Source organism: Canis aureus, chromosome 32 (assembly GCF_053574225.1).
Source record: "Canis aureus isolate CA01 chromosome 32, VMU_Caureus_v.1.0, whole genome shotgun sequence".
NCBI lineage: Eukaryota > Metazoa > Chordata > Mammalia > Carnivora > Canidae > Canis > Canis aureus.
In genome coordinates, this window is record NC_135642.1 from 36,585,173 (window position 1) to 36,612,976 (window position 27,804).

Genomic DNA, 27,804 nt, shown 5'->3' on the forward strand with positions numbered 1-27,804 from the left:
AATTGGATCTGCTATTAGATAATCCACTTCTTGACTTTCTAGTGACAGTCATTGTCATTACTAATTCTATAAAGCAATAGCTCCAGTATATATAGTGCATTCAAGTTTACAAATTCTTTCTTTCTCCCATTCATTTTATTTATTTAGTCATTTGTTTAGGTACAACTCTATAACAAGCACTGCTAAGCACACAATTCCATTCAGTTTTCCTAACAACCTTGTCAGTGTAGGAAGATCAGATATCACCCATGATCTTGTATATCATAAGCACATGAGCTCTTGCACACATGCACACTTGCACACTTTCCGTGTCCTCTCTGCTTCTGAGAGGATCTGACCATCAGAAATCTGTTCTGATTCCCATAAAAATCTATCTGAATAAAATAACTAATTTTTTTTTTTTCTAAAATGAAAGAAGATGGGCAGCCCAGGTGGCTCAGTGGTTTGGTGCCCCTTCAGCCCAGGGCCTGATCCTGGAGACCTGGAATTGAGTCCCACATCAGGCTCCCCACAGGGAGCCTGCTTCTCCCTCTGCCTGTGTCTCTGCCTGCCTCCATCTCTCTCTCTCTCTCTCTCTCTCTCTCTCTCTCTCTGTGTCTCTCATGAATAAATAAATAAAATATTTTTTAAAAATAATAAAAATAATAAAATGAAAGAAGATAAGAAATACCTGCCTTAAAAATGGGTCACTTTGCATTGTACCTATTGTCAATGTGATATTGACCTCTTGGCCAAAATAGATAAAAATCAGACTGCTACAAGTTAGAGAACACCAAAACATATTTAATGTGTAATACAAAGAAAGAATTGGAGTTAATTTGGCTTTTCACAAAGCCTTATGTTTTACATTACATGAAGCTTATTTCTTTTTAGTGGTATGAAGAGGACCTGTAATTTTACACACTTCATTTGTATTTTCTTTGAGAAAATGTCTCAGTTAAAATCAATGCCCTACTATTCATTTAAGCTCCCTTGCCTTCAATAAAACTAATTGATAAACCCTAATAATTAATGGCCTGATTAAACCAAAATGACTTACATCTGCCCTGATGATTGCCATTTATAATCAGTCACTTTAATGACTCATCTTTTCTGTGCTTTGCTTACAGAAGAAAGGCTACGGTGTTTTTAAGTGAGCTGAATAAAAACACTGTACGCTTTCAGTTGCTATTTGTTTTCTATAACTTGAGATTGCATTAAAATAAGCACCGTTAACAACTACCTCCTTTAAAGAAACTTTCTGCCTAACCTGCCATGTTTATGGCTTAAGAGTGAAGTTGAAAACAAACCAGAAAAAAATCACCTCAGTATTCCTGGAGCTGTTCTCAAGAGTTACAGAATTTGCATGTTTTAAATGAACACTTGGAAGTAATAAGTTCAGTAGCTACATGTTAAGATTGTTGATACCTTAGATATAAGGTGGAATATTGTATTCAGGGGAAGTAAAACTTAAATTGGAGGAGCCGTCCTCATTCCAGCATTTAAAAGAGATCCCATTTGCTTCAAATTCTGCCAAATGAATTAAAATTTAGTCTAATTAAATTAAGCTCTAATAGTATACCCTATTTCAAAAAAGGATTTGAGGGGTGCCTGGTTGGCTCAGAAGAGCACTTGACTCTTGATCCTGGGGTTGTGAGTTGGAGCCCCATGTGGGGTATAGAGATTACTAGAAAAATAATAATTATGAACTTAAAAAAAAAAGATTTGAGGCAGCTTATGATGTCAGGTCAAAACAATGAACAAGGAGCACTTGGGGGGCTCAGTGGTTGAGCATCTGCCTTCGGCTCAGGTCATGATCCAGGGCCTGGGATTGAGTCCCACATCGAGCTCCCCACAGGGAGCCTGCTTCTCCCTCTACCTATGTCTCTGCCTCTCTCTGTGTCTCTCATGAATAAATAAATAAAATCTAATGAACAAAAGATAAAAGACAAGAATTTTAAAATAAAGAGTTATCCCCACTTCTACCCAGGAAGCAGTCACTACTATGGGACTTGTCCTCCACCAAAAACAGCTAGGAAGCTGGACAAAAGTTATGAAACATCTGTTTTCAGACATCAGATACCAAGCATTTAGGACTGTGATCCCTGAAAAAAGGTAATCGATGAAGTGACCTCTATAATCATCTAAGCTTTCTGCCTTGAGATAGTTTCTGGATAGAGAGAGGGGACCTGTCCAAAGGTCTTACTGAGCTGAAGAGACAGACTTTGGAGATCAAGACAGCCAAAATGGCTAGAATTTACAGGGAAGAGCCCTAGAGAGGCAGAAATTATTCAGAGAGAGAACTTGAGAAATTGTATTAGAGTCTCCCTAAGTCTTCAGCCAAATATCAACCTCTGTATTCATAGGGTGAAATTTTACAAGCTAGATAAAGAGCTACCGTCTGGGAAAGAAAATTTCTGGGGAACTTAAGCTGAACAATTCCCAAAGCTTATACAAGGTTGAGAATTTTTTAAATTCCAATCAGCCAGAGTGGACAGACCTTGTTGAATACATTGGAGCATTCAAGAGAGACTTTAGAAAGGTCATGCTTTCATAGTGGGGCTAACCTAGCCTGACAGTAGGGCTTACTCTAGGCTCTCCATGAATAAAGACTCTAAAAAAAGCTTCAAAATGATCTGGCTATCTACAAATAAGTTACCTACCTGCTGATATCAAGTTCAACATTCTTCAAAGGATTACAGCTAAATTCAGAACTTAGCATAAGATTCACAATATCTGGCATCCAAATGAGAATTAGTAGGTAAATGAATTTTTCTGATAATGGATGAAAGATCATAACTAGGAGGAAAAAAAAACAGGCCTCCTAACCCTGAGATAGTGGACTTAGCAGATAAGGACTTTAGAACAGTTATTATAAATACTAAAAGTATATTCAAGGTTCTCAAGGGAAACATGAGCATTATGAGGAGAGAAATGGAAGTTCATAACAAATCACATGGGATATCTAGAGATGAAAAATAAAATATCTGAAATTTTAAAATTTTACATGATGGAACTAATAATGGATTGGACACTACAGAAAAAATAATCAGTGATATTAATGATAGAAATATATAGAGAAATTATCCAAAATTACTAGGAAAAAAAGGAGACCAAAAAAATAATTAGCACAGACTCACTGAGATACTTTGAGACAGTATTAGGAAATCTAGGATATATGTGTAACTGGAGTCTCAGAAGGAAAGAAGAAAGAAAAGGAAACAACAAATAATTTGAAGAAATAAAGACTCCAGACTTTCCAAATTTGATGAAACCCATAAACTCATGGATCTAAGAAGTTCAACACACCCTAAACAGGATAAACCAAACAAAACCATACCAAAGTGCAACAGAATAAAAAATTCAAGAACCAGTGACTTTAAAATATTCAGAGAAAACAAAATAAGAAAGGAGGAGGAGGAATAATGGCAGACTTCTTGTCTGCAGCTATGTAAACTACAAGATAATGGAAAGACATCCTTAAAATGTTGGGGTAGGACAGGGAACCCTGTCAATCAAAAATTCTGTGTTCTGTAAGTATACTTTTCAAAAGTCACAGCTAAGACTTCTTCAGGCAAACAAAGCAGAGAAAAAATGTTTACTTATTGCCAACATTATAAAAAATGTTGAAGTTATTGTGGCAGAGAGAAAATGCTAAAAATGGATGATTAGGCCTACACAAAGGAATAAATAGCACTAGAAATGGTAAACATGTGGATACATATAAAAGCCTTTTTTCTCACTCTTAAATTTCTTTAAAAGATTAAAACAAAAATAGCGTATTGTGGAGCTTATATGTAGAGAAAAGATATATAATAGTAACACAAAGGATAGGAGGAAGAAAGTGGAGGTGTATTGTGAGTTCTTGCCTTACAAATATTTCATGAAAGTAAACTGTGAGGCGTTAAAGAAACATACTATAAATCCTAGAAAAAACATTAAAAAAAAAAAAAAAGGCCTCAAACAGGGGTTGGCAAACCTTAGCCCACAGGCTATTTGGCTCATTGCCTGTTACCCTCTAATTTATGTATTGCCTATGATTGCTTTTGCACTACAGCAACAAAATTGCATAGTTATAACAAAAACCATATGGCCCTCAAAGCCTGAAATACACTTTTTTACAGAAAAGGTTTACCAACCTCTGGCTTAGAAGCCAACAGTAGAGATCAGTGGAATGATAAAAAAGAATCTAATCCAAAAGAAAGCAAGGAGAGAAGGAAAAAAGAAACAAAACAGATGGGACAAATAGTGAGATGTTAAGGTTGAACTCAGCCATGTCAATAATTACATTAAATGTAAATGGTCTAAATACTCCAATTAAAGCACAAATTGTCAGACTAGTTAAAAAAAAAAGCAAGACCCAACTGTACTGTCTGCAGCATATGAACTTTGAATATTAATGACAGATATACCATCTAAACACTAGCCAACACATTATGGGATTTATAGTGTATGTAGAAAAGAAAACTATAACAACAAAAACTTTTCAGTGGTTGCCTTAGGTCAGGGGGGAGGTGACTATAAAAATGGGCACAGGGAACTTTTTGGGGTCACATAAATGTTTCCTATCTTGATTGTGTTGTGGATACATGAATGTATACTCATCAAACTATGTTCAACATGATTGCAATAATATTGTTTTTTATGAATAAAGTTGATTTTTAAAAATTAATTTCTCTTCAGATATTTTTAACAGTATAGTAGTTAAATCAGAAGTAATACAGAAGGTTATGGGTTATGTTAGTCTTTTCTAAATGCTGATCTGAACCAGGCTGTGTTACATTGGTTTCTAATTCAGTTGATCTGAGGTGGAACTCAAAAAATTGGGTTTTGGTTTTTGTTTCAGTTTGGTTTTTGTTGTTTTTAAATGCACAGCCAAGTTTGGGAGCTTTTTAGTTATGTAATTCTCATTGATTTTATTATAAGAAGCATGCCAGTTGTTCAGGAAGAGAATTCCATTTAGACTATACATAAGCAGTGTTGTTATCCTCAAATGCCATTTGCTATATTTTGGTAAAAGAATATGCCAGCAGGTCCTTGGCCTGAATTTGCCTGGAGGGCAGAGACAGGGTCTTACTCATGTTTCTCTCCACATTACCTACCATTATACCTGGCACATGGTAAGGTGTCAGTAAATACTTGTTGAATAAATGTTTTTGAATGATTATGGATTCTTTCCAGAGTGAAAAATGTCTTTTTAAACTGTATTCATTAATAGTAAAATGTATTCATTCTGAAGTGTATGCCATTATGTAGGAAAAGATCCAGCTCCTTCTCAGGCCAGATTCTCTGGATGAGCACGTTTCCCCATCTATTTAGTAAAAATATCATTCATTCACTGTTTGCTTAACAAATATGGTTTATTGTTGGTTCCAGATACCATTCTAGATATAGTAGTGAACAAAACAGATCAAGTCTCTGCATTTCTGGAGGTTCCCTTCAATAATGGAGGACAGAGAGAGTAGACTTACACATATATCTGGGGTGGAAAGGTATTGCCATTCATACTGGGTAACTGGGGAAGACTTCTCTTAAAAAGATTACATCTGAGTAGAAACCTAAACGAAATGAAGGAGCAAGCTCATATATGGGAGCAGAGTATTCTAGAGCTATGGAACCCCAAAGCAGGAGCATGTCTAACAAGGAAGCCGGTGAAATGAGGCAGATTGGGCAGAGAAAGGAATAGGAAGAGTGTGAGCACAGAGCTAGCGGGAACCAGCTCAGAGACTACTGTGAGGGCTGTGTTTTGTGTTGACCTGTGAAGCTATTGGAGGTTTTAGGCAGAGAAATGGCATGATCTGATGTAGTTTTAGAGGGATCACTTAAAAAAAATTTTTTTAAATAAATAAGAGAATCACTTTACCTGCTGTGTTCAGCACAGACTGTAGTAGAGCAGGCATAAATACAGGAAGACCAGTTCGGTAGCCTTGTTGAGGAATGTGTGTACGTGGTCTGATGAAAATGCCTTCTCATGAACATTAAATTGGTTTTATAGTTCTGCATACTGCACTTTGGGAATTATCTTCTTTTAGATAGTATTTTACTCAAGTATGGCTAAAACGTGCTACAGTAACATTATTTCCTAAATATATTAAAATATACCACTTTTATTGTATAACAGTGGATAATAATACCTTATATTTATGGAGTGTTTGACAGTTGAAAAGCAATTTTACATTCATTATCTCATCCAATCCTCATAGTTCTTTAAGATTGACACAGTGGCTATTATGTCGCCCTGCAGAGGTAGGAATTAAAACATCACCTGCCTTATGAAATTCACATGTCAAGTTTGTGACCAGGCCAAAAAGCTAAAACACTGGTCCTGTGTCTCCTAGCCTAAATCCATTGGTTTTGTTTAAAGGGTCTGTTATGTTCAAATGATGCCTCAAGATATTACTGGGAAGGGGGAGGGGGTTCCTTCTATTAGCAAATTTAGTATATTGTTTAAAAAGCCCGGGGTGTGATCCTGGAGACCCGGGATCGAGTCCCATGTCAGGCTCCTTGCATGGAGCCTGCTTCTCCCTCTGCCTGTGTCTCTGCCTCTCTCTCTCTCTCTCTCTCTCTCTCTCTCTCTCTGTTTCTCATGAACAAATAAATAAATCTTTAAAAAAAAAGCCATTACCAAAATAAATAAATAAATAAAATAAAAATAAAAAGCCATTAACCAAGGCACCTGAGTGGCTCAGTAGGCTAAGCCTCTGCCTTAAGCTTAGATCATGATCCCAGGGTCCTGGGATTGTGCCTGGCATTGGGCTCCCTGCTCAGTGGGTAAGTCCACTTTTCCCTCTCCCTCTGCCCCTCCTCCCCCCCCCCCCCCCCCCCCCCCCCCCCGCTTGTGCATGCGCTCACGTGCTCTCTCTCTTTCTCTTTCAAATAAAGCCAAATAAATAAATAGTAAGCCATTAACCAGTGAGCAAGGTACTATTGTCAGAAGAGATACATACAAAGATGTGTGTAGCATATTCCTACCCTGTGAAGTTATTACTAGGGGAAGCAATACCTACACCAGTAAATATGGTAATAACTGCTAATCAAATAGTGTCACATACTTAGTTCTAAACAAATGGCACAGACAGTAGATATGTTAACAGTTCAAAGGAGGCCATGACAAAAAAAAAAAGGAGGCCATGACTTCGTTCGCCTGATTAGTTAAGGCAACTGGAAGGTGGGTACTTGAGTTGAAGTATAGGCATGATTCCTTCAGAAACTATTGAGGAAGGGTTTCTCAACCTGGGGGTCGGCGAGAGGGAGAGGGGAACACACAACATCTGAGACGGTGATTAAAACAGTCCAGGTGGAATACAAAGGATGTAAAGATAAGTGGATGTATACTATTTTCCTATATGAAGTTTTCCCAAGAACTAGGCTGTGAATGTGTAAAAGTCAAAGAGCAGGCTTTGCCTGTAAGTTAAAAAAAGATGTTGCTGGAGAACAGAAAAATGCAATGAAGTTGTTATTTACACCTTGCCTTTTAGAATATAATCTAGCAATTCTGTTGTTCAGTGTTCCTTTCTCTATTGATCCACTTAAGTCAAAAGTGTATCTGATTAAAGCTAAAGATTTGTTGATTTTGGCATATCTCTTGATTTCCAAGCAGGTCCTTCTTCCAGGAGCTCAAAATATTTGTTCATTAACTGTCTCCATCTGATGTAGCTTAAGAGTAGTTTAAAGATGTCAATATATAAAAGAGCAGGTTGTCCAAAAGAAAGATACTCAAAGTTGAGTATAATGAGAATTGTATTTGTAAAATAAGACCTACCCATATGTAGAGTCTAACATTTCTTTCAGTTCACCAAACATTTATTGAGTATCTATGGTGGCTGTCTATGCTACGTATGTATTGCACTAACTACTAGTTCACATTTAGGTGAAGAGGTCAAGGAATATTTTATTTCTTCATCCAGGAGAGAAATGATGTAGTAAACTTGGTAATTTTAATGTGGTGGTGGTATAAGATTTATAATTCAGATTGAGGAAAATTGGAGGCAGAGAAACTAGTTGGTAAAAGAACTTATACAAGTTAGTGTGCCTAGGCATAAACTCTCTCTTTTTTTTTTTTTTTATAAACTCTCTCTTTAGAGAGAGCCCTAAAGGAAGTTTTATAGTATGTCTTGTGTGAAGACCTCCTGTTCTATAGCTAACCTCTGATCACTGAAACAGAATCAACATAGAATCATACTTTGTGTGTATGGTTTCCGTTCATGTATTCTCTCATCTGTTCAACAGATATTTAGTAAGCATTTACTATCTCCCTGAAACTCTTCTAGGGGCTGGGAATGTAGTAGTCAAAAGAAATGAAGTTGCTGTCTTCATGGCTTTTACATTCTAGTGTTAGGTAGGCAGCACAATATGAGCACATCTTTGAGAAAGTTCCTGGCACATGCCTGTCACGTAGTAGACTTCAATAATTGTTGGTTACTGAGTTTGAACTTGAAGTTTGAATTAAGTGCCTGCCATTGGCAAGATACTGTTGGAGTACCCTTTTGCAAAGTGGAGGGTCAGGGTGGATTGACTCACTTTTTTTTTTTTTTAATGTTACATTAAAAATTGAGTCTCTCATTCAGTTTTGGAGTAATTCAGGTTATATGCTATATTAAATATAACAAGTTGTCTCTTCCAGACTACTTTTGCCATTGAAGATGAAACGTTGAGGCAGGTGCTGTTCTGTACCATTGACAGTGGTGTGTTCTTGTCCTTGTGGGATGGTTTTTGTGGGGTCCCTGAATTCCCAAAATGGCTCATTGTTGTCACTGGCGATGCTTCACAGAAACCCTTTGTGTCAGTAGTTAGCAACTGACTGCCTTGGCAAAAGCTATGTCAATTCTTTTGTTTACTATATAACAGCAGTCAAAAGTGGTGTAAGGGAAGAGAAAGAGAAATTAAACAAAGATCGATACATGCATATATGCACACACATCCACATGCCTTTTAGACCAATTTCTGAGCATTATCTGAAATAACATTTGTCACATAAAACCAGGAGATAACAGTACTGCATTCGTTTTGTCATTGTTTCATTCAGATATGACCTGTTACCAGCAACATACGAATGATTTTTTTTTTTCTTGTTGGCTTCCCTTTGGCCTTACTGCTTCTTAGATGGGAGGAGTAGTTTCACATCAACAGCAAAGCTAAACCTTTTTGTGCAAATTCTTTGTCAGAAGATTACATTTTCTTATCCACCTACTTTTCCTGAAAGCCTGGGGATAGGATGATGGATGTATTTACTGTTGTTGGAAGCCAAGATTTTATTTGACTTTCACTTGAAATAATCCCTTGCTTCCATAGAAACCAGAAATGGTTGGAAATGAAGGAGTTAGGACCTTACATTTTGCCTCCAGATAAAATGCTTTGCATTAAATTTGTGATTAGAATTCCGGGTGGAACAGATGATGTCATTTCTGCAATATGGTATGGTGTGCATGTGTGTTTTTATTAAACATACACTGTAGATACAGAATTAGTTACATGGACTTTTCTGGTCCCTTTTTAGATGTGAAGCCCTCCAATATGCTAGTAAACACAAGAGGACAGGTCAAGCTGTGCGATTTTGGAGTTAGCACTCAGGTGGGTCTCTTTTTTTCCTCCCAGTTTGCTCTCTTTTCTGCAGCATTCACTTTTTATTTTCAGTCTACTCTTTGGATTGAAAAATCACCTAGCTGCCAGACAAACAGAACTCTGCATCCTCTCCTCGGCTGGGAGTGTGTTATTCATTTTTAATCTCTGAGCGAGTTTCCTTCATCAGAATATGATTGTTCATTGTTTAATGACAGTAAAAACTGCTGATATTGTAATTACTACTTACGAATAGCAAACTTCATTGATATGCAGCTTTGATATGAAAGCGTTTTGACCAGACAAAAGGGAGGGCAGAGTGGGAGCTGTGCCTGGGGAGCCCAACTGGCCCACAATAAAAATTAATATTGGGAGCAACAATGGTGGAGGGCCATTACAATGTGCAGCACAAATTTTAATTAATTTCCATTTTGGGCCTCCCCTGAGAACCCCGGTGATAGTGACCCATGAGCGTGCTGTGATGTTGATTTGAATTGCAGCCACCTTTACTCCCAGCCAAACACGAAGACCAAAGCGAAGGTCATCGTTGTATTATGGGCTGTCAAAGTCTGTTATCCCTCCAGCGTATTTAGTGTTCATTCCATTCTAGTAATGCACGGGCTTCATTCACATCTTGAGCCATCTGACTAAAAAATGAGTGTGTTCAAATTCTACTTCAAATTGACTTTTTATATCAGGCGGGTTTGGGGTACTAAAGCGATAAGCATCCTGCTTAAGTGAATTGTTTAAGGTTATCTGCTATAAACTGTAATGCTGTGCTTGTTTAAATTGGAAATCACATTCAAAAGAAAAGAGAGATTTAATCATTTTTAATGCCTTTGTAGATAAATTTGTTCCCTTTTACATAATTTTTAGTTGATTTATAGAAATGATGATTGTAGGTTAAATGAGGAATAATTGCCCATTTTATTTCCACATTATCTTTATATTGTTCTAACAGACTGTTTTGTCTCATAGCTGGTGAATTCTATAGCCAAGACGTATGTTGGAACAAATGCTTATATGGCGGTAAGTAAACTTATGCAAAAATAACATTTAAAACCAACATCTTTATCTTTATGTACTTGGTAATGTAGAATTCTTGAATTAATTCAACAGCTTTATCCTAACAGATCATAAATTACAAAGTCAATCCAGTCATGATCCGATTTTTAGATCTTTCTAAAAAGCATTAGAGTTTATATAGGAGCTGCCAACTTATCTGCTTAGTTGACTTAACTAGTTGATTCGAGTATGAAATTGCTGAGTTTTGAAGCTTAATCCTACAGAAATATTGCACCTTGAAGCACATTGACCACTTTGCCACATTGCTCATTTAATTAACCCTCAAGTATCCCAAAATGTCAGTCAATAAGATTGGTTGTTCTTTTCCAGAAATACAGGCTTTGTCACCTCATCAAAATTAAAATTTTGACATGACCAACTCTTACTTATGGATCTCTGAAATAAAGGTTTGGCAGGAAATTCTCTTTCGAACTTGTACATCTATATTCTGTTTACTTGTTGGGCTAATGCCTGTCATAAGATAACATTAATTTCTCTGAAATAAATTTACCACGTATGAAAATTAGAAGCATAGAACTGTTTCAAAGACCCGGTGTGGACTTGATGTCAACCCTTTCTTTATTCCTACCTTTTAAGTAAGGGAAGTTATTTGGGGCACAAATGCTTTTGTTTATTAGTTTCCACTTCAAGAGCGGGTTGGGAGAGACAAGCAAGAAGGTTATCTAGTATGATTTTTGGAGCCAGGTTTTATTTTAACACCTTATGTTCAATTTTCTTTTTAAATGAGGATTCTGGATTTATTTAGGTAGTCTATTTTACTTCCAATAATCTTTATATGAAGTTAAAAAATATTAGTATGGATGGGAACCTGGCTCTCTGTTCATATATTATCTTGATAAAAAGATGTTAATATAAATGGAACTTTGGATCTTATTCTCAGAACAGTACAAACCTTTTTTTTTTTTTTTTAATCAAGGTACCAAAATCATTAATTTCTGTCATCATGCCTGGGTTGTTTTTTTTTTTTTTTTCATGCCTGGTTTTTAAAGAAAATTTATCCTTTCTCATTTTTCTAGGAAATGTGAAAAAAAAAAGTAACCTCTGAAGTCATTGTATCTGTTTTTATAAAACATAATCACCGTCTTGGCTCTACCAGGTTAGCTGAGATTGGTGAACCACTTTTACAGTTAATAAATCCCTACCAAATACACAATTTCAGTCTTTGAAAGAATATGGAACACTGTGATTTAAAAATAAATAAATAAACCTACTGTAAATGAAACAACTTTTCATCTACCCATCATGTTTTTAGTAGCTTTAAATTGCTCTAATAATTAAATTGCATTATGTTTGAATGTACAAATCTAGATTACAGTTGTCTTTCCCAGGTGTACGTTAAAGAAATTACTTTTTTTCTTTTTGGTTTATGGATGAATGTGATGCATCCATCTGTTAATTGAATATTTGAGGATTAAAATTATGAAATGTTAGCTCAGATTGGCACAGCTCAGATTGCTTTGCTTCTTGGGTGAGTGAGTTCTAGTCATCAGCTTTATAGTTCAAGCTGTAAAAAGCATAAGATACCTAGAAAGCCAAGTGTGATAGCCTGATAGCTTCACTCAATTCAGCAGACTCTCATTAGCCACATACTTACCTAATTAGTATGAGATCAGAGGTTGGGAGTGGAGAAGATGGAAATAACATTATTCTGTTATTAATCCCTGTTATTAATCCCTGCCTGAGATACCTTAATATGGTATTATTGAACTACCATTGAGGGGAACTGGGTGAAGGGTGCATAGAACTTCCCTGTATGTATTTTTTTCAACTTGTGAATTGATAAGTATTTCAAGATAAAAAATATTAGGTAAAAAACGAAAGTTTTATTGGAACATGGCCACACCCTTTTGTTTGTGTATTGTCTCTGGCTGCTTCAGCACTACAGCATCAGAGTGGAGCTGCTGTGACAGTTGCAGCAGAGACCATATGGCCCACAGAGGGAGTATTTATGCTCTGGTCATGTAGAGAAAAAGTTTGCCAGCTTCTGGTCTATGCCAGTGAAAGCTGTATCTGAGTACCTTTGGTTAATCAGCTAGTATTTACTGAGCACCTTCCATGCCATTAGCCAGGTTATTGTGGAACCACTTGAACCTGCATAAAGTATGGGCAAAATAGGAAGCTTAACATTATATGTGGCTACATTTTGTGTGACATAATAAAGACTTAAGTTGTACCAAGCATACATTTAGAGAGTAAAAAGTCATACAATGTATGAATTTGATGAATTAACAGTATGTGTAAAGGGTACTTATTAAAAGAGTACCCTGTGAAGAGATCACTGTGAAGAGATGAGCAAAGACTTAAAAACAGAAGATATTGTGACATTGTTGGGGGTGAGAAGTGGGGTAGAGGACAAATAATAAGTTGTGGGATTATACAGTTACAGGTCAGCTGGTATGATACCCTCCTTTTGCATCTGTTTCTCTTACTTTGTATTTGTACAGGATAATAACAATAATAATAGCTAGTATTTAACCCCATGTGCCAATCACTCTTTTAAACTCTTACGTATATTAATACTTTAAATCCTTACAACAACCCTGTCAGGTAAGATCATTCTCATTGAGCTGAAAAAACAGGGATAAAGAAGTTAAGTAACTTACTCAAGTTCAAACATCTAATAAGTGGCAGAGTCAGGATTCAGACCCAAGTAATCAATCTACAGAAACTAAACTTCTAACTTCAGTGCCTCTCACTTATCCAAATTATGTCTGTCTCTCCCAATCTAGATTGTGATCTTCAGAGGGGCAGGGTTTATTCTGTTCATTCTCTATATCTGGTCCTTCACACAGTGCTAAATGAATAAATTAGTTCATGAAAACTGCCTTCCCTAGATGACCGACTCACTAATTATAAGCAGAGCATTTAACTTTTCATATTAAGTATCTCAGTTGTATTATAAGGTATAGAAGACCCCCAAATTACTCAAATACAGTCACTAGGCTGCTCAAATATTGAAAAGAAAATAAAGAAATAGCTCTGCATGTGCAATCTCATTTCATTCTTCTGTAATCTCAAGTGTAAGGTATAGGAAAATGATAATTAGGAAAAAGGGCAGCTTTCTTAAGATCCTAAGTCATGAAAAAATAATACTAATTAACAACTTATGGGCATGTTAAGGGTGGAACTTGTAGGAGACTTGGAAGGTCATCTGGTCAACTAACCTCCTCATTGACCAACAAGATTGGAAAGTGGAATGACAAGTTCAAGGACATACTACGTTTTTGAGGCAGATATTTAGGTTCAGTAGACACTTTAAGCTGATGCAAGAAATATTTTCAGCTATATTTTAAAAGGCTCTCATCCAGCAGGATTGCAAAAGAAGTTGAGAAGGCTTTGGGGGCTTACATTAAACCACTTCTCAGATGTTTTAATTACTAAAAATCTTACTCTATTTTAAACATAGAAGGCCGCAAAACTTCAACCTAATGTTCAGTCATTGTGGTTTATTATAATGTTTTAATCAAATATAAATGTTTGACATTATTATTATGAATAGTTAAGGTTTTAAAACAAAACAAAAGAACCTTACCCAAATACTTGTGCTTTGTGATCAGAAAAGTCCATCAAGAGGTGCCTGGGTGGCCCAGTCCCTGAAGTGTCTGACTTTTGATTTCAGCTCAGGTCCCAATCTCAGGGTCAAGTCCTGTGTTGAGCTCTGTGCTCAGCATGAAGTCTACTCGAGATTCTCTCTTCCTCTGCCCCTCCACCTGCCCATGTGCACTCTCTCTCTTGCTCTAAAATAAATCAATAAAATCTTTAAAAAAGAAAGTCCATCAAAATGACTATTCTTCTCTCCTGAACATTTTTCCTGCCTGAGCTATTCTTGCCCTTGGAAAGTATCTTCACCAGAATGAAACCTAGACAGGTTACATGATACAGCAACATTGGCCATGCTTGTGCAGCGATGGTCATGGCAACGGTGGTGATCAGAAGGAGACTGGCATTTACCGAACATTCCTGTGTGACAGGTATTGAATCAAGCACATTGCACAGATTCACTTAATCTTCACACAACCCCATGAAATCTACATATTATTATTGTCTTCATTTTACAAGTAAGGAAACCGAAGGTGAAGTGACTTTAGCCCAGGATCTCAAATTTGGCCAAGTAATAATGAGAGTCACGATTTAGTTAAGACACCAGCTTCCAGTTTCTGGTAACAGCAGGTTAGGTTATTTGAACCAACTCTTCCATTGAAAAATTCTAGGTAAAATCCTTTTAAAACCATCTCAAATGCACTGAAGAGCTAAAAAGACAATGGGATCTAGCAGGACAGTTTTCAGATGGAATCCTGCAATAGAGAGAGAGGCAGAATGTTGGAACACCGAAGCTACTTCTTCCTTTGGGCATGTGCCTGCCTGTACCACAGCTGTGAGTGATATGGGGGTCCTCCTAAGGTAGAGGGTCTCAGAGGAGGAGGAGATCTTCTGTAGAGATCTCAAAGGAGATTTTCTCTGTATTATGTTGGAAATCTGAAGGGCTCACCCTCAGAATAAGAGCAAACCAGAGCCAGAGCTGCCTCTCCTCCTCCTCCCCCAGTCCCAGGGAACATAAGAGAAGGCTTCTCAGAGCCAAGCAGAGAAGCAAGGGAAAAGGAAGAGGGGGAAGGTTGCAGCCATAGACTAACTGTGACACAGATTTGCACCCTGATTATATTCATGGCCTGAGCTGGAAAAGGAACTTCATGTAAGAATCTGGATTGAGGTGGGCAACATCTACCTTAAGCCTCAGAGAATCTCTTCAAAATTTTTTCAAGAGCAAAAGCTGGCAAGTAATCCACAGATACTAGGCATACAAGGAAACAAGACAACATGAAGGAGTAGCAGGAATGGCAGAGACACACAGACTTTAGATTGCAGATTTTTTTTTAAATTTTTATTTATTAAAAAAAAAGATATTTATTTATTTATTCATGGGAGACACAGAGAGAGAAGCAGAGACACAGGCAGAGGGAGAAGCAGGCTCCCTGCATGGAACCTGAGGTGGGACTCAATTCCGAGACCCTGGGATCACACCCTGAGCTAAAGGCAGACGCTCAACCACTGAGCCACTCAGGTGCCCCTAGATCACAGATTTTAAAAGTGACCTAGTAGGCTTGAGAAAAATCTCAAACAGAACTACTAGATTACAATTGAAAAACTCACTACTTGGTAGCATATTGGGTAGAGCAAAAGAGAGGATTCATGATATGGAAGATAGATTGAGTTAGAGCAGTCTGATGCCAGAACCCTGATTTAACCAGTATGCTCTATGACCCGCAGGGATCTTGCCACCTTAAAAAAGAAAAAAAGAAGAAGAATTCCCCATTGTTTGTGATATATACTTTGATTACTTACTAACTTCAAGTAGTTGTGCATACTTTGCTAATTTTCTGAGTAGTGTAACCCTGAGCAGAAGTTCTTTATCAGAAGAAATAAGGGATGTACCTTGGTATCTTCCTGCTTTTGACAAGTGAATCCTGTTGTATACAGAGACAATTCTGGAATGAGTCAGCGAAACATGGGTCCTGGGTAAATAACAAGTCACAGAAAGTGACTGGAAGGAGTGGAGTGTGCAGCTCAGAGCTACTGCCCTTTCAGATCCTTTAAACTCTGCTTTTTATATCATCACCACTCCCCACTGTTCTCATTAAGAACAGACCAGAATTTGGCCCCCAACCCCTACACTTAAACCTCAGTACAAAGGTGCTTCAGACAGGAGTCATGTTTTTCCTGCTATTCTTCCTGTTTATTCACCACACTGGTGACAGCTGCCATGTCAGAAGGTAACCCAGCTTTTGGTGTTTAACCGCAAAATATCCATCGCAGATCTGTCAGTAGTGCGATACCTGGTGGTTGGTATTTTGTTTTGTTTCGTTTTGTTCTAGACAGGACAGGCCACCTTGGCTTCAAGTGTGAGAACAGATTTGAATTGTGCCGCCTTGGGCCATGAAGTCCTGGCTCCAAAAGTCAGAGTGTACCAGGGCTCATCTTGTGCCTGCGTCCGTTTCAGGGGCTTGGGCGCCTTTCCCAGCCTGTATCTACTGTACCAGGTCTTCAGGTGGACCCGTAGAGCTGGCTACCTACTTTCACTGAGCATTCAAGCTTGAGCACAGCATCACAGCAGTGATCTCATTTTGTTAACTCATTGCAAGAATTATTTCTCCGGTAAGAGGTCGTCAGAATCTCTTCCTTAAGGAGCTCTCTTATTTGCCTCCCAATACCTGTGACCAGTATCACTTTATTTTTTTTTTCTTTTTAAATTAAATTTAATGTTTTCATTATTTATTTTTTGAAGATTTATTTATTTTATTCAAGAGAGAGAAAGCATGTGTGAATGAGCAGGGGAGGGGAGCAGAGGGAGAAGGGGAGAGAGAGAATCTTAAGCAGGCTCTGCACCCAGCACAGACCCTGACGTGGGGCTCCATCTCATGACCTGAGCCAAAACCAAGAGTTGGATGCTCAGCGGACTGAGCCACCCAGGTGTCCCAATTTTTTCATGCTTTATTTTCAGCTTCCAGTTTGCACTTGTTTTACTAGTTCAATAGGCAAATGTTATGAATGTATGTAATCTTATGGTTGGTCCTGCCAAAATATTTTGTATGTGAGCTCCACTTTCATTTGTTTGCTTATTCTATACCATGAGTGCTATATAGTGATAACTATCAGCTTTGGAATGAAGAAAAGAAGAGAGTAAGGAAAGGAGAAACAGGAGGAAGGCAACATTTGGTGATTTTTTTAAAAGAATTCTAGAGGGAAAAAAAAAGAATTCTGGAGGATTTGGGACATCTGGGTGGCCCAGTGGTTGAGCATCTGCCTTCAGCTCAGGGGGTGATCCCAGGTGCTGAGATCGAGTCCCACATCGGGCTCCCTGCAAGGAGCTTGCTTCCTGTGTCTCTGCCTCTCTCTCTGTGTGTGTCTCTCATGAATAAATAAATAAGATCTTTTAAAAAAATAAAGAATTCTGGAAGATTTTAGGATTTTCATATTTGCTGGGCATTCATGGTGGGCATGAATAGCAATAATATTGGGGAAATTATATTAGTAGAACACTCCAGGGGACTTAATCATTGGTACATGCTTAAAACCAAATGTGCAGTAAACATGTATTGCATCCCCTCAAGGCAATATACCTTGACTGCATACTAGCTGTGTGCCAGCCATGGTACTAGGTATGAGATGAAAAGACTCTCTTGGGCTCCTAGGAGAAATAGGCTAGTAATCAGATGGTTACAACACAGTGCAATGAATTAATATTAAAGATACAGACATTTTCATGAAGGACAGAGGCAAAAATTTATAATTTTTCCTGAGAAGTGGAGGAACATTTCACCAAGAAGAAGGAGAAGGAGAAAGAGAAGGAGAAGGAGAGAAGAGAAGAGAAGTAAGAGAAGAGAAGAGAAAAAAAGAAAAGAAAAAAGACAAGAAAAGAAAAGAAAAGAAAAAGAAACGTTGACTAAGCAGAGAAGAGGAAGATAGGCCCTTATCTCTGCAGGGAACGTGGAAATGTTTAGTGACTATGGCTGAGTGTACCAAAGAATCACCCAGAGAAAAATTTTTTTTTTTAATTAAGATTCCTGGAGCCACTTCCAGAGATTCTGATTCAGGAGGTTCATTTGTAATAAGCACCTCAGGCAGTCCTCTGATGGCTAGTCTGAAGACTGCATTTTGAGAAATACCAGATTGAGATTAGTGTGTGGGTTTTCTGACTGCTAGTGTTGGGGGCAGTTTGACACACTGGAAAGAACCCAGATTTTGCAGTTAGACATACCTGGGTTTGAATCCTGGCTGTGTTCCTAAACACACTTGATGCTGATCCACAACTCTAGACTTCAGCAAGTCAATCTTACAAAGTCTCAGTTTTTACATCCGTAAAATAAGGGTAATAGTATCTAACTTTGCAAGATTGGCACAAGGTGCAGTATCTGGCATATAAAAGGTGATCATTGGGATGGCTATTACTATCCTTATATAGTGATTGCAAACTAAATTTCTCTGTGCCTCCTTTTTCTCATCTGTTAAAAGGGCATGATAATAGTACCAATGTAATATAGGTGTTTAGGAGTCTGAAATGAAACATGCATGAATAGCATTTAATGTCAAGCATATGGAAATTCTTCAGTAAATGCACACAGTCATATTTTTGATGATGGTGGTGGCGATGGTGATGATATTCCTGTAACTGGCTGCTTTCATCCTACTACTTATTGAACTGGCTGGAATTGGATAATAGATTCGTTCATGTGTGAACAAGGAACTTCAGAAATCATGGTGGAGGGCTTTGAATGTCAAAGTCCTGGGGAATTGCAATGAGCATGTCTATGAGCAGCTGGGAGAAATGGTCACATGACATTTGGCCCTTGGGAAGAATTGTTCTTGGTGGGAAAAGGGTTTATAAATTAAAGAAATAAATAAAGGAAGGGAAATGTAATGTAATTTTATGGCAAGTAGTCGCAAGAGAAGGCAGTAAGTATATTGAGGTAGCCTGATAGGTGTGGGCAGAAAGTAGGTCACAAAGTTCTGGGTCCCAGCTAAGCCAACTTTTTGAGATGTAGGACTTGCCAATAACCTGAGAGCACCTGGCTCATATCTTCCATTCCCCTGGCATATGCCCTGCTGGTGAGTGGTAGGTGCCTACTTCCTCCATGTGCAGTGGACCCAGCTGATTTGGCCCCAGGTACTCTTCAGGGTCCCATGAAAGCTCCTGAAAGCTGATGCCACTGGTAGCCAGCAGGAACTCCAGGGGTGGTACCACGAACAGAATGGTGTCCTGAGGGCCAGGAGGTATGGGTTATGATCCCAGGCCAGCCATGTCCAGCTCTGTAACCTTGAGCGACCATTCCACTTCCATGAGACCTGAGTGTCTTTTATTCGTGTGCCCCTGTGTTCATTCAAAAGATTTCTGTAAAGTAGATACTCAATGCTAGATCCTGGAGGGATAGAGAAACCAGGCAACATCCACTTCACTATGAAACTATTCTTGTTGAAGTAGAGAGTATGCATGTAGTAGCTTTCTAGACCAGTATTTGCTGTACATCTTGAATGGAGAACCAGTTGTCCCAGTTGGACCTTTCAAACTGTTCCTTGGTTCATATCAAAAGAAACCCTGAAAAAAAAAAAAAAAAGAAAGAAATCCTGACAAATGGTGAACCATAGGTGAACCTGGGCAAAGGAAATATGGATGTTTTTTGTATTAGTCTTAGTTTGAAATTGAAAAGTTTAAAAACTAAAAATAACAGACTCCCTAGTGATCCAGACCCAACTCTCAAAAGTACAAATAAGTGATAACATTATATAATGTTGTATAGTTTGTCACTTCACAGCTGAGACCACTGAATTTGGAGAGAGAGGACCTGGGTCTAAGTCTCAACTCATTTCCTAGCTGAGAACTTTGCCTAGATGATTTCACCAATCTGAGCCTCCATTTTCTTTATCTGTAAAATAGAGGTAATAAAGGTTTCCTCACAGGGACTTTGTGGGGGATTCAGTGAGATTATATCTATCCATATTACCCTATATCGTTTTTGTGTGTACCAGTATAATACACCTATACACACATACACGAAATTGTTTTGTGCTTCATAAAGTACCACAAAATGTTGATGGCTCCCTGCCTTAGCTAAGCTCACACTAGTGTTTCCTGGAGTAGCTCACATCAACTCACCAGCTCCTTTCTGTTCTCTTACAGCCTGAAAGAATTTCAGGGGAGCAGTATGGAATCCATTCTGATGTCTGGAGTTTAGGAATCTCTTTCATGGAGGTATGTTGTTTGCAAATAGATGCTTCTATGTATACCCACTCTAATATCAGGAAGAATGAAGATTTTGAAAAAAAAATAAACCAAATCTCCAGTGTGTTATGTGTATGTGTACACAGACTTTAAAGTCCTTTTGATATCCTTGAAGGGCTGGTGAACAGACCATTCTAAGGTGCTGTTTCCAACACATCACCTGTATAAAACTTACCTGGAGAGCTTCTTGAAAATACAGGTTCCCAGACTCCCTGGACTAATTAAATCCACATCTCTAAGAATCTGCATTATTAACATGTTCCCTGGTGATCTTTATGCACACCAAGTCTGGAGAGCCTGCATTATAATAAAAGAGAGATTCCAGAAAAGTTCTGTGGAATGGTGGCCTTGTTGGAATGCATATATGACTTCCAAAGGTGATTACTTTAAAGAGTACAGCCCTACTCATTTGGATGTATGAATTCTATATGTTTATTCAGAAAGAAAAAAACACTTCACTATGGTCATTTCACTTCTTGGGGGATAGGGCATGATACAATCTGGGGGAGGATGAAGGGTATGTGTGTTTAGCGCAGTATTTACTCTTTATAGCTCTAGTTAGAATGGACTTCATCTTAGTGTGCTACGTGTAACCCCACTAGAACTCTGTGCCAATGACTCTTTACAATGACTATTGATCTGTAAGGAAATGTGTACAATTTCCATTAGAAGGACATCTGGCTCATGAATTATACTAGTATAGAATCTGGATACTCACCAGAGAATTGTTTCTCACATGCATTGATTCATAGAAAGGGAGGCTTTAAAAAAAAAAAAAAGCAGAAAGGACTCCTTAAATAAGATCATGGATAGAGTTGCAATCATGATTTTATCACCTTTTTTTGGGTCAGATACTTTTTATGTGATTTTTGTAACGCATGAATGCAGTTGAGTTTATAAGGGAATATCTTAAGACTCAATTCACCTGTGCTATAGAAAGAAAGCAAAAATAAAGTAGTAAGTGTTTGTTAAGCCATATTCTTCTGCTTCTTCACAAAAGAGAATCTAAGAGGAAATAGGATATGTGTGCATCAACTGAGAGGTTAGCAATAATGGCAGACAGAAGCTCAGAATGGAGTTACCCAAAAGAATCCTGAAGGGTTTGTTCAGGTAACTTGTTTCAAGGGAAACTAGTACTTTTGATTTGTGGAGCTTAGACCTTGCTGTTATATAAATTCCCTTTGCAGATTTAAATCATTGTCATTGAATGCATTTAATAAATGACTAGATGGAGTGTAGAACATTTGAGAAGTATGCAGTGTAGAGATAAGAATCCCAGATTGTGAATGAAAGACAGAGATAGCAGTTTCACCTTTGCTACTGGTCTTCTAGGTGTCCTGTACATGCCACTGTCCCTCCCTGAGCCTCAGTTTCTTGCTCTGTAAGATAATGATCTCTAAGCCCCTTTCCAGACTAATGTTCTATGACTCTAAGCAGTCTGTTGTCTTTCTTTAACTTTCTGCATCAACTCTAGAGCTGAGTGACTTGGATGATGATACACCCTAGCGTGACGTAACATGCAGTAGTGTGAGAGAGCATAACTAAGATTTAAGGTTTAAAACACATACAAGTATTCACTGTTCTTTCCTTGTACATTCATTTTTTTCACTTATGTATTGAGGTCCTGCAGTGCTTCTTAAATGGGCAATAGGGATATGGTAATGAAAGCACACTCCAGTCTTGACTCTCATGGAGTAGGGCATGAGGACAGAAAACAGAAGAATAACTAAATATGTAATTTGTCAGGTGGTGGCAAGTCCTATGGAGAAAAATAATGCAGAGTGATCCTTTCTGATAAAGGATCAGAAACCTTTGAGCAGAGACTTGGATGATGTAAAAGGAGGAAGCCATCAGGGGACAGCAAGAGCAGAGTTGCTAAGCTGGAGTGTGTTTGGAATGTTTAAGGAAAGCAGAGAGACCAAGGTGACTATAGTGGAGTTAGCAAGGGGAAAAAATGGGGGAAAATACAATCAGAGAGATAGCTGAGGATTTAGACCACATACTGTCTTCTAAGCCATGGTAAGGACTTTAGATTTTACTCTGAGGGGAAATGATTGAATTATATTTTCAAAAGATCATGAAGTGCTCTGCAGAGCATGGACTATAGAAGGGCAAGCAGGCAAACAGGGAGATCAATTAAGATAGGTAGGTAGGTAGATTGATAGATGCCCAATACATAGAACATACTTCTATTGCACGCTGAAACACGTGTCTGCCAATATTTTGGTAGGTGGTAGGGATGCAAAGGCTTTTTAAAGAAGGAGTTTGCATTGATGTATTTGGAGTTTTGTCAATCATGTTCATTTATCCTGGAGGTAAAGTATTGGATGGTTTCTGGAAGACTGAAGAAAACAGATTCATTGAATTTGTAAGATTGAGGAGGATTAAGGTATAGGGGCTGTAAGAAATTATCACAGTAAGTCTGGGACACCTGAATGCCAGAAGGAATGTTTTGGCTCATGGGGTGAAGGCGAGAGTAGAAGAGGACAGACGTTTGGGAGGGAGGGCCAGAAAGGGTTAGGTGTTTTAGCATTTCCTGTGTTTTCAAATGATTGGTGAGAAGCCAGATGTTCTATCAGAATGAGGAGGTAATGTTGGTACAGGATGTAAAGTGCAGTCTGATTATGATCATCAGGAAGGGTTGTTGAGCACCTCTTTGTGCATGATGCTCAACTAAATGGCTTCAGAGGGAACTGTGCGATTGCAGCCCTTGTCTTCTAGGAGCTCATGACCCACTAGATAAGCAAGTGACAGCATATGACTGAATGCAAATGGTAGACCAGTAAGCCACTAGAGAAGAGCGTAAGGCCCTTGGTGTGTGCTTTATACCAAGTTCATTTGGGGTACAAGGTAACACAAAACAAGTGATAGGGGAGGGGAGTCAGAGGCTTTGAGCCCTTAGATGAGAAACTGTGAGTGATTCAGTGATGACGAGAACTCCAAGGTTCTTTTTCCCTAAGGGTAGATGTAATGAGAGTATTACCTGAAGAAATGGGCAAGTTAGTCCACAAGATGTACTTTGCATTCACCACAGCCTGCTTGGGATAAATGTGGCAAATCCTGTTTAAAATCACAATAGAGAAAAGTATAAATCTCAATAGTATTTTGAAATTCCAAATAACAAATTATGTTTTGAAACATAGTCAATATCGTCAAAGAATTACTTCTCTTCTGTTTATCCTCACTTTTAAAAACAAGACTCCCTTTCTAGGTGTGTGCCCTGACAAGTAAAAACTTTCATTCATTCAATAATTACTGTTTAAGCACTTATCATGTGCTGGGCCTTGGAGAGTGGGGGCACACAAGGCTTCTGATAGAGAAGACAGACATCTAAAGCTGAAACAAACAGCACGCGAGCATCGTCAGTAAAGCTGCTTCCAGAGTACCCTGAGCCCCAGGGCTGGGGTAGAGGTGGGTTTTCTCAAAGGAGTTGAAAGTTGAACTGGGTTAGTCTTGAAGAGAGTTTGCCACTGGGAGAAAGAAGGGAAAGAGGGAAGAGCCCCTCCTCATCGCCCTGCACATTCTAAGGTAAATCTCTGTGAACACTTCCGGAGAGATCTAGTCTCAGAGCCTACTACTAGGTTTCGCCTAGGCCATTTTGCTACTTATTTGTGTGGGTACCTTCCTCAAAGTGTTTTGAGTCATTTTATTCCCCTAGAATACTGGTGGTAAAGAAACAAATGAGATACAAATACAGGAAACTGAGCAAAGGAAATTTTTCTGAAATTACACAAGAATCAAATCGAGACAAAATGGGAACTAGAGTTTTCTATCCCTTCTACCTCTGCTAGCACCCCTGCCCCCCTGCAAATCCCATAAACTCCCAACCCATCCCTGAGATTTGGTGATGCAGGCATCAGAAGCGGCCTTCGTTGTTTTCAACTCCCAAAATAGCAAGGTTCACCTTTTCTTGCCTTCTCCATACCGCCCTTCCCTCATTAATGTGCTGTCACAGTCCCCATGGGGGTCATAACAAGGCCTCTTGCACACTCGTTCATAAAAGATGATGCTACATGCCACTAAAATGTGCCATTAAAAAAGTCACAGCCAGGTACATTTGTGCCTTAAGCAAAGAATCTTTAATATCAGACTATCTTTTATCCAGGGACAGAACCGCCCCATCTCCTCTCTGCTCAGCATCCCCGTGGGATAAGATGGGTCTCTTCTAGGATTTTGTCAGCTGCATGTAGTATTTGGAGTTGGCAGAAGTAACATAAACATGGAGATTACCCTTAAGAAGGGGAAAAAATGAGATTATTCAGCTTCACTAGAGCATGGCAGTTTTACTAGATGAGACGAATCTGGCCCCTTTCTGTTTTTTGTTTATGGTTTTCAACTCAGATACTCAGATCTTTAAATGTGTTGTAGTTCTCCTCATGTGGATTAGTTGTGAAACCAAATAAAGGCCATTGCCATATGTGGAGTATGTATGGGCTCGTTATGTAATGGGAAAAAGAATCCATGTAGAATTGCTCTTCTTCCTTGAAACTTCATGACAGAAATCAGTGTGAAAATGCAACAAAAAAAAAAAAAAAAAAAGGAAGAAGAAGAAAAGAGAGAAAGAAGTAAGACCCACTAACAAAGGTTCAAAATTCCTGGACTAAGACAAACTGGAAGGATTAATCCTGCTTCCCACAATATTTGACTCTTCTAGAAAGCTCGCACTGATTTAGTCAACTCAGTGATTTTTAGGACAATTCACCCTGGCAGTTGCCATTCAAGACCTCAGAGCTAAACTTTAAAATGAAAATTGGTAATAAGAGCTTTGTTTCACCACGTATGATGATGTTATTTAATCTATAGGGGAGAGGAGTACCTAAACATTTTAGGGCACAATTTCTTAATTTCACAGGGAGCTCAGTGTATATCTCTCCTCCCACAGAACAGCTTAAGGAGAGAAGCCCCACTGTTGTTTTCACAAATTCGTTATTCCGTTCATATTCTTGTGTCATTTAAGTCACAACATGTTCGCCAAAGCTGGATATTTCATTTGGCCCTTCTTGGTTCAAAAAAGAAGTCAAAATACATCCTCTTCTAGCCTTGCATTTGCAGTACCCAGAACAATGCATACATATTTAAAAAGGCACCAGGCCAGTCCTATAATGTTCTTATTCTCACTGAGTATGCTCTACAAGTACATGTTATGGTTAGTGATTCTATCTGAGGGTTATTATAAACCTTATTAAGGTTGGTGGTGAATAATCTTCTGACAGGTTTTTCTGCAGGAGTCAGGCTGAAAGCCCATCTTTAACACATGCATTTTGCTCTTTTCACTTGGGTCCTCGCTCTTTCTGCCTTTGTTTGCCTCCTCTCTCTGCCAGTCTCTTGAGTCCGAGGCATAGAACAATCTGGCTCGATGTGCTTGGTTAATTGGAGTGTCATCTAGTCCTCTGAGACTCCTCTTCAGCATGATCCCTGTTTTATTGAAGTGGTTTGAATGATGTGTTAAATGATGAAAGCAAGGTCCATGGCTGAGAAAAACGTCTCTAGATAGGTGAAGAACATATTCAGAGAGCCACACAAGGTCACTGTCATCAAAGTAACACCATCTTTGGAAGATTTTTATGAGTTCTGTTGTTTCAACAAAGAGTTAGAGTTTCTCTTGTGAGTTTTAGAATCACCTTTACCAAGTTAAAAATAAATCCATGGAATACCGTGCTGTTCACTCTTTAGAGAATACCATTTTTCTTCATCTCCCCAAGATAGAATTTAAATACTCATCCTTCATGACACATACTCTGATCTCTCCAGGAAAAATAACATATTTTTCTTCTGACCTTCATCTACATCTTCCTTGTGGCATCTGCCTTTTCTACTTTGTGCTACAATAATTTATAGGCATGTCAGAGTTCCTTATGATAGCATGCAAATCTGATAGTCTCAAAACTTCCTACACTCTCTAGCACAATTCGATTGCCCCTAAGTGGGCACTCAAGAAATCTTTTTGGCTCGGTTTTTTCATACTTTTGTAATAGTTTTAAAGCAGTTTCTGAAAATAAAGTTCAGAGCTTGAAGTTTGATGGAGTCTTAAACATAAGCATACGTAAATGTTTGCTGAATAGATCGCAAATGTTTTGATGTGGAGAGGGATTTTCTTTTGCCGGGATATAGACCTAGATTCAGATTCCACCTTTGTCATTATAAACTCTAGATTCTTGAATAAGTCATTGAATCTCTGGACCTCAAGGTCCTCATCTTTAGATGGAAGCTTTACTTCAGACCTTCTGGACAAAGGTCACAATGAGAAAATTAAGCCATGCCCTATCTTTAAAAGGAATTATCTCTTGAAATATTTCTATTTGGTTCAGAAAGGCCACTAACTTGGATAAAGCATAGAACATGGAACATGCCATACCTTGCACTTTCATTTCAAACTCTGCTAAAAATAACCATAAGGGATTTAAAAAAAAAAAAAAAAAGGCAGACTATCAGGAAGACAAAGCAAAAGTGAGAGAAGACTACAAAGACAAATTTTGGATGCAGGGAAGCAGATGGACAGTGGCAAACATCAGAATGCTAAAATCCTAAGCTAGCTATAAAGCAAGTGACAAGCATCCCCAATTCCCATAGAACACCAAAAAGGCTCAGGAATTGGTGGTACTAGTTATCTGGAACTAGATGTGAAAGTAGGACCAAAGAAGAAAGAATTATTTTTAAGTCTGTTTGAGAAACACGTAAGCTATCTGACCCACAGGTTCTTCCCCTAACTCAGCATGTGTGCACAGTCACCACTCCTCAGCCTCAACACCAGAAGATGGAGGTCTTTTTTGGAAAGAGTAAAATAAGTGATATCTGGCACTGTAGAAGACTGCGTCCCGTTACTGAAGCACAGAGGCATTAAGGGAATGGTAAATGTTGAGAGCTCCCAGCCTTCCTATCATACCCTGTTCCTACAATGCTGGCAGCCAAGATTACCTTTCAGGGAGAAGAGACTTTCTCTAAGGAAATCTGACCAAGAAGTCTTAAAGATCCAGACACTGGGGGTTCATGTTACATCATGTTACGTCAGTCTGCAAGCTCTGCCAATGAGCACAGTGTTTCCAGCCAGATTTTTAGTGCCTTACTCTTGGCAAGATATATGAGGAAGGGTTTTCGCACAGAGACCTAAAATAACTGGAAAAAAACAAAAGCAACTTGGAGGGCCTTGGAAACTATGAAGTGAAGAAACAGTCAGATGAACTGCCAAAGTATTTCTTGGAGGGATAAGAGAAAATACTGCCTTCAGGAAACAAGAACAGTAGGCTGTAACAAAGGAACTTTCAGAGAATGACAACAACAGAGAAATGAAAACTAGAGAACCAGGTCGGATCGTCTAAAGTGAAAAGCAGAAGTTTCAGGAAGAAAGAGAAGAGGAAACAGAGGTGAAGAAATCACCAAAGAAAATGTTTTCATTTGAATTTTATAACATG

At 38.4% G+C, this 27,804-nt stretch overlaps 1 protein-coding gene across 8 annotated transcripts in view; it reads left to right on the forward strand.

The window, feature by feature from the left end:
* The window catches only part of MAP2K5 (mitogen-activated protein kinase kinase 5), a 257,977-nt gene that overhangs the window by 132,078 nt on the left and 98,095 nt on the right, over positions 1-27,804 (forward strand). For all 8 annotated transcript variants that reach the window (XM_077881620.1, XM_077881621.1, XM_077881619.1 and 5 more), the window contains 3 exons: positions 9,476-9,549; positions 10,516-10,566; positions 20,294-20,365. In XM_077881620.1, the coding sequence (XP_077737746.1) occupies positions 9,476-9,549; positions 10,516-10,566; positions 20,294-20,365 (197 nt within the window). The remainder of the gene's footprint in view (positions 1-9,475; positions 9,550-10,515; positions 10,567-20,293; positions 20,366-27,804) is intronic.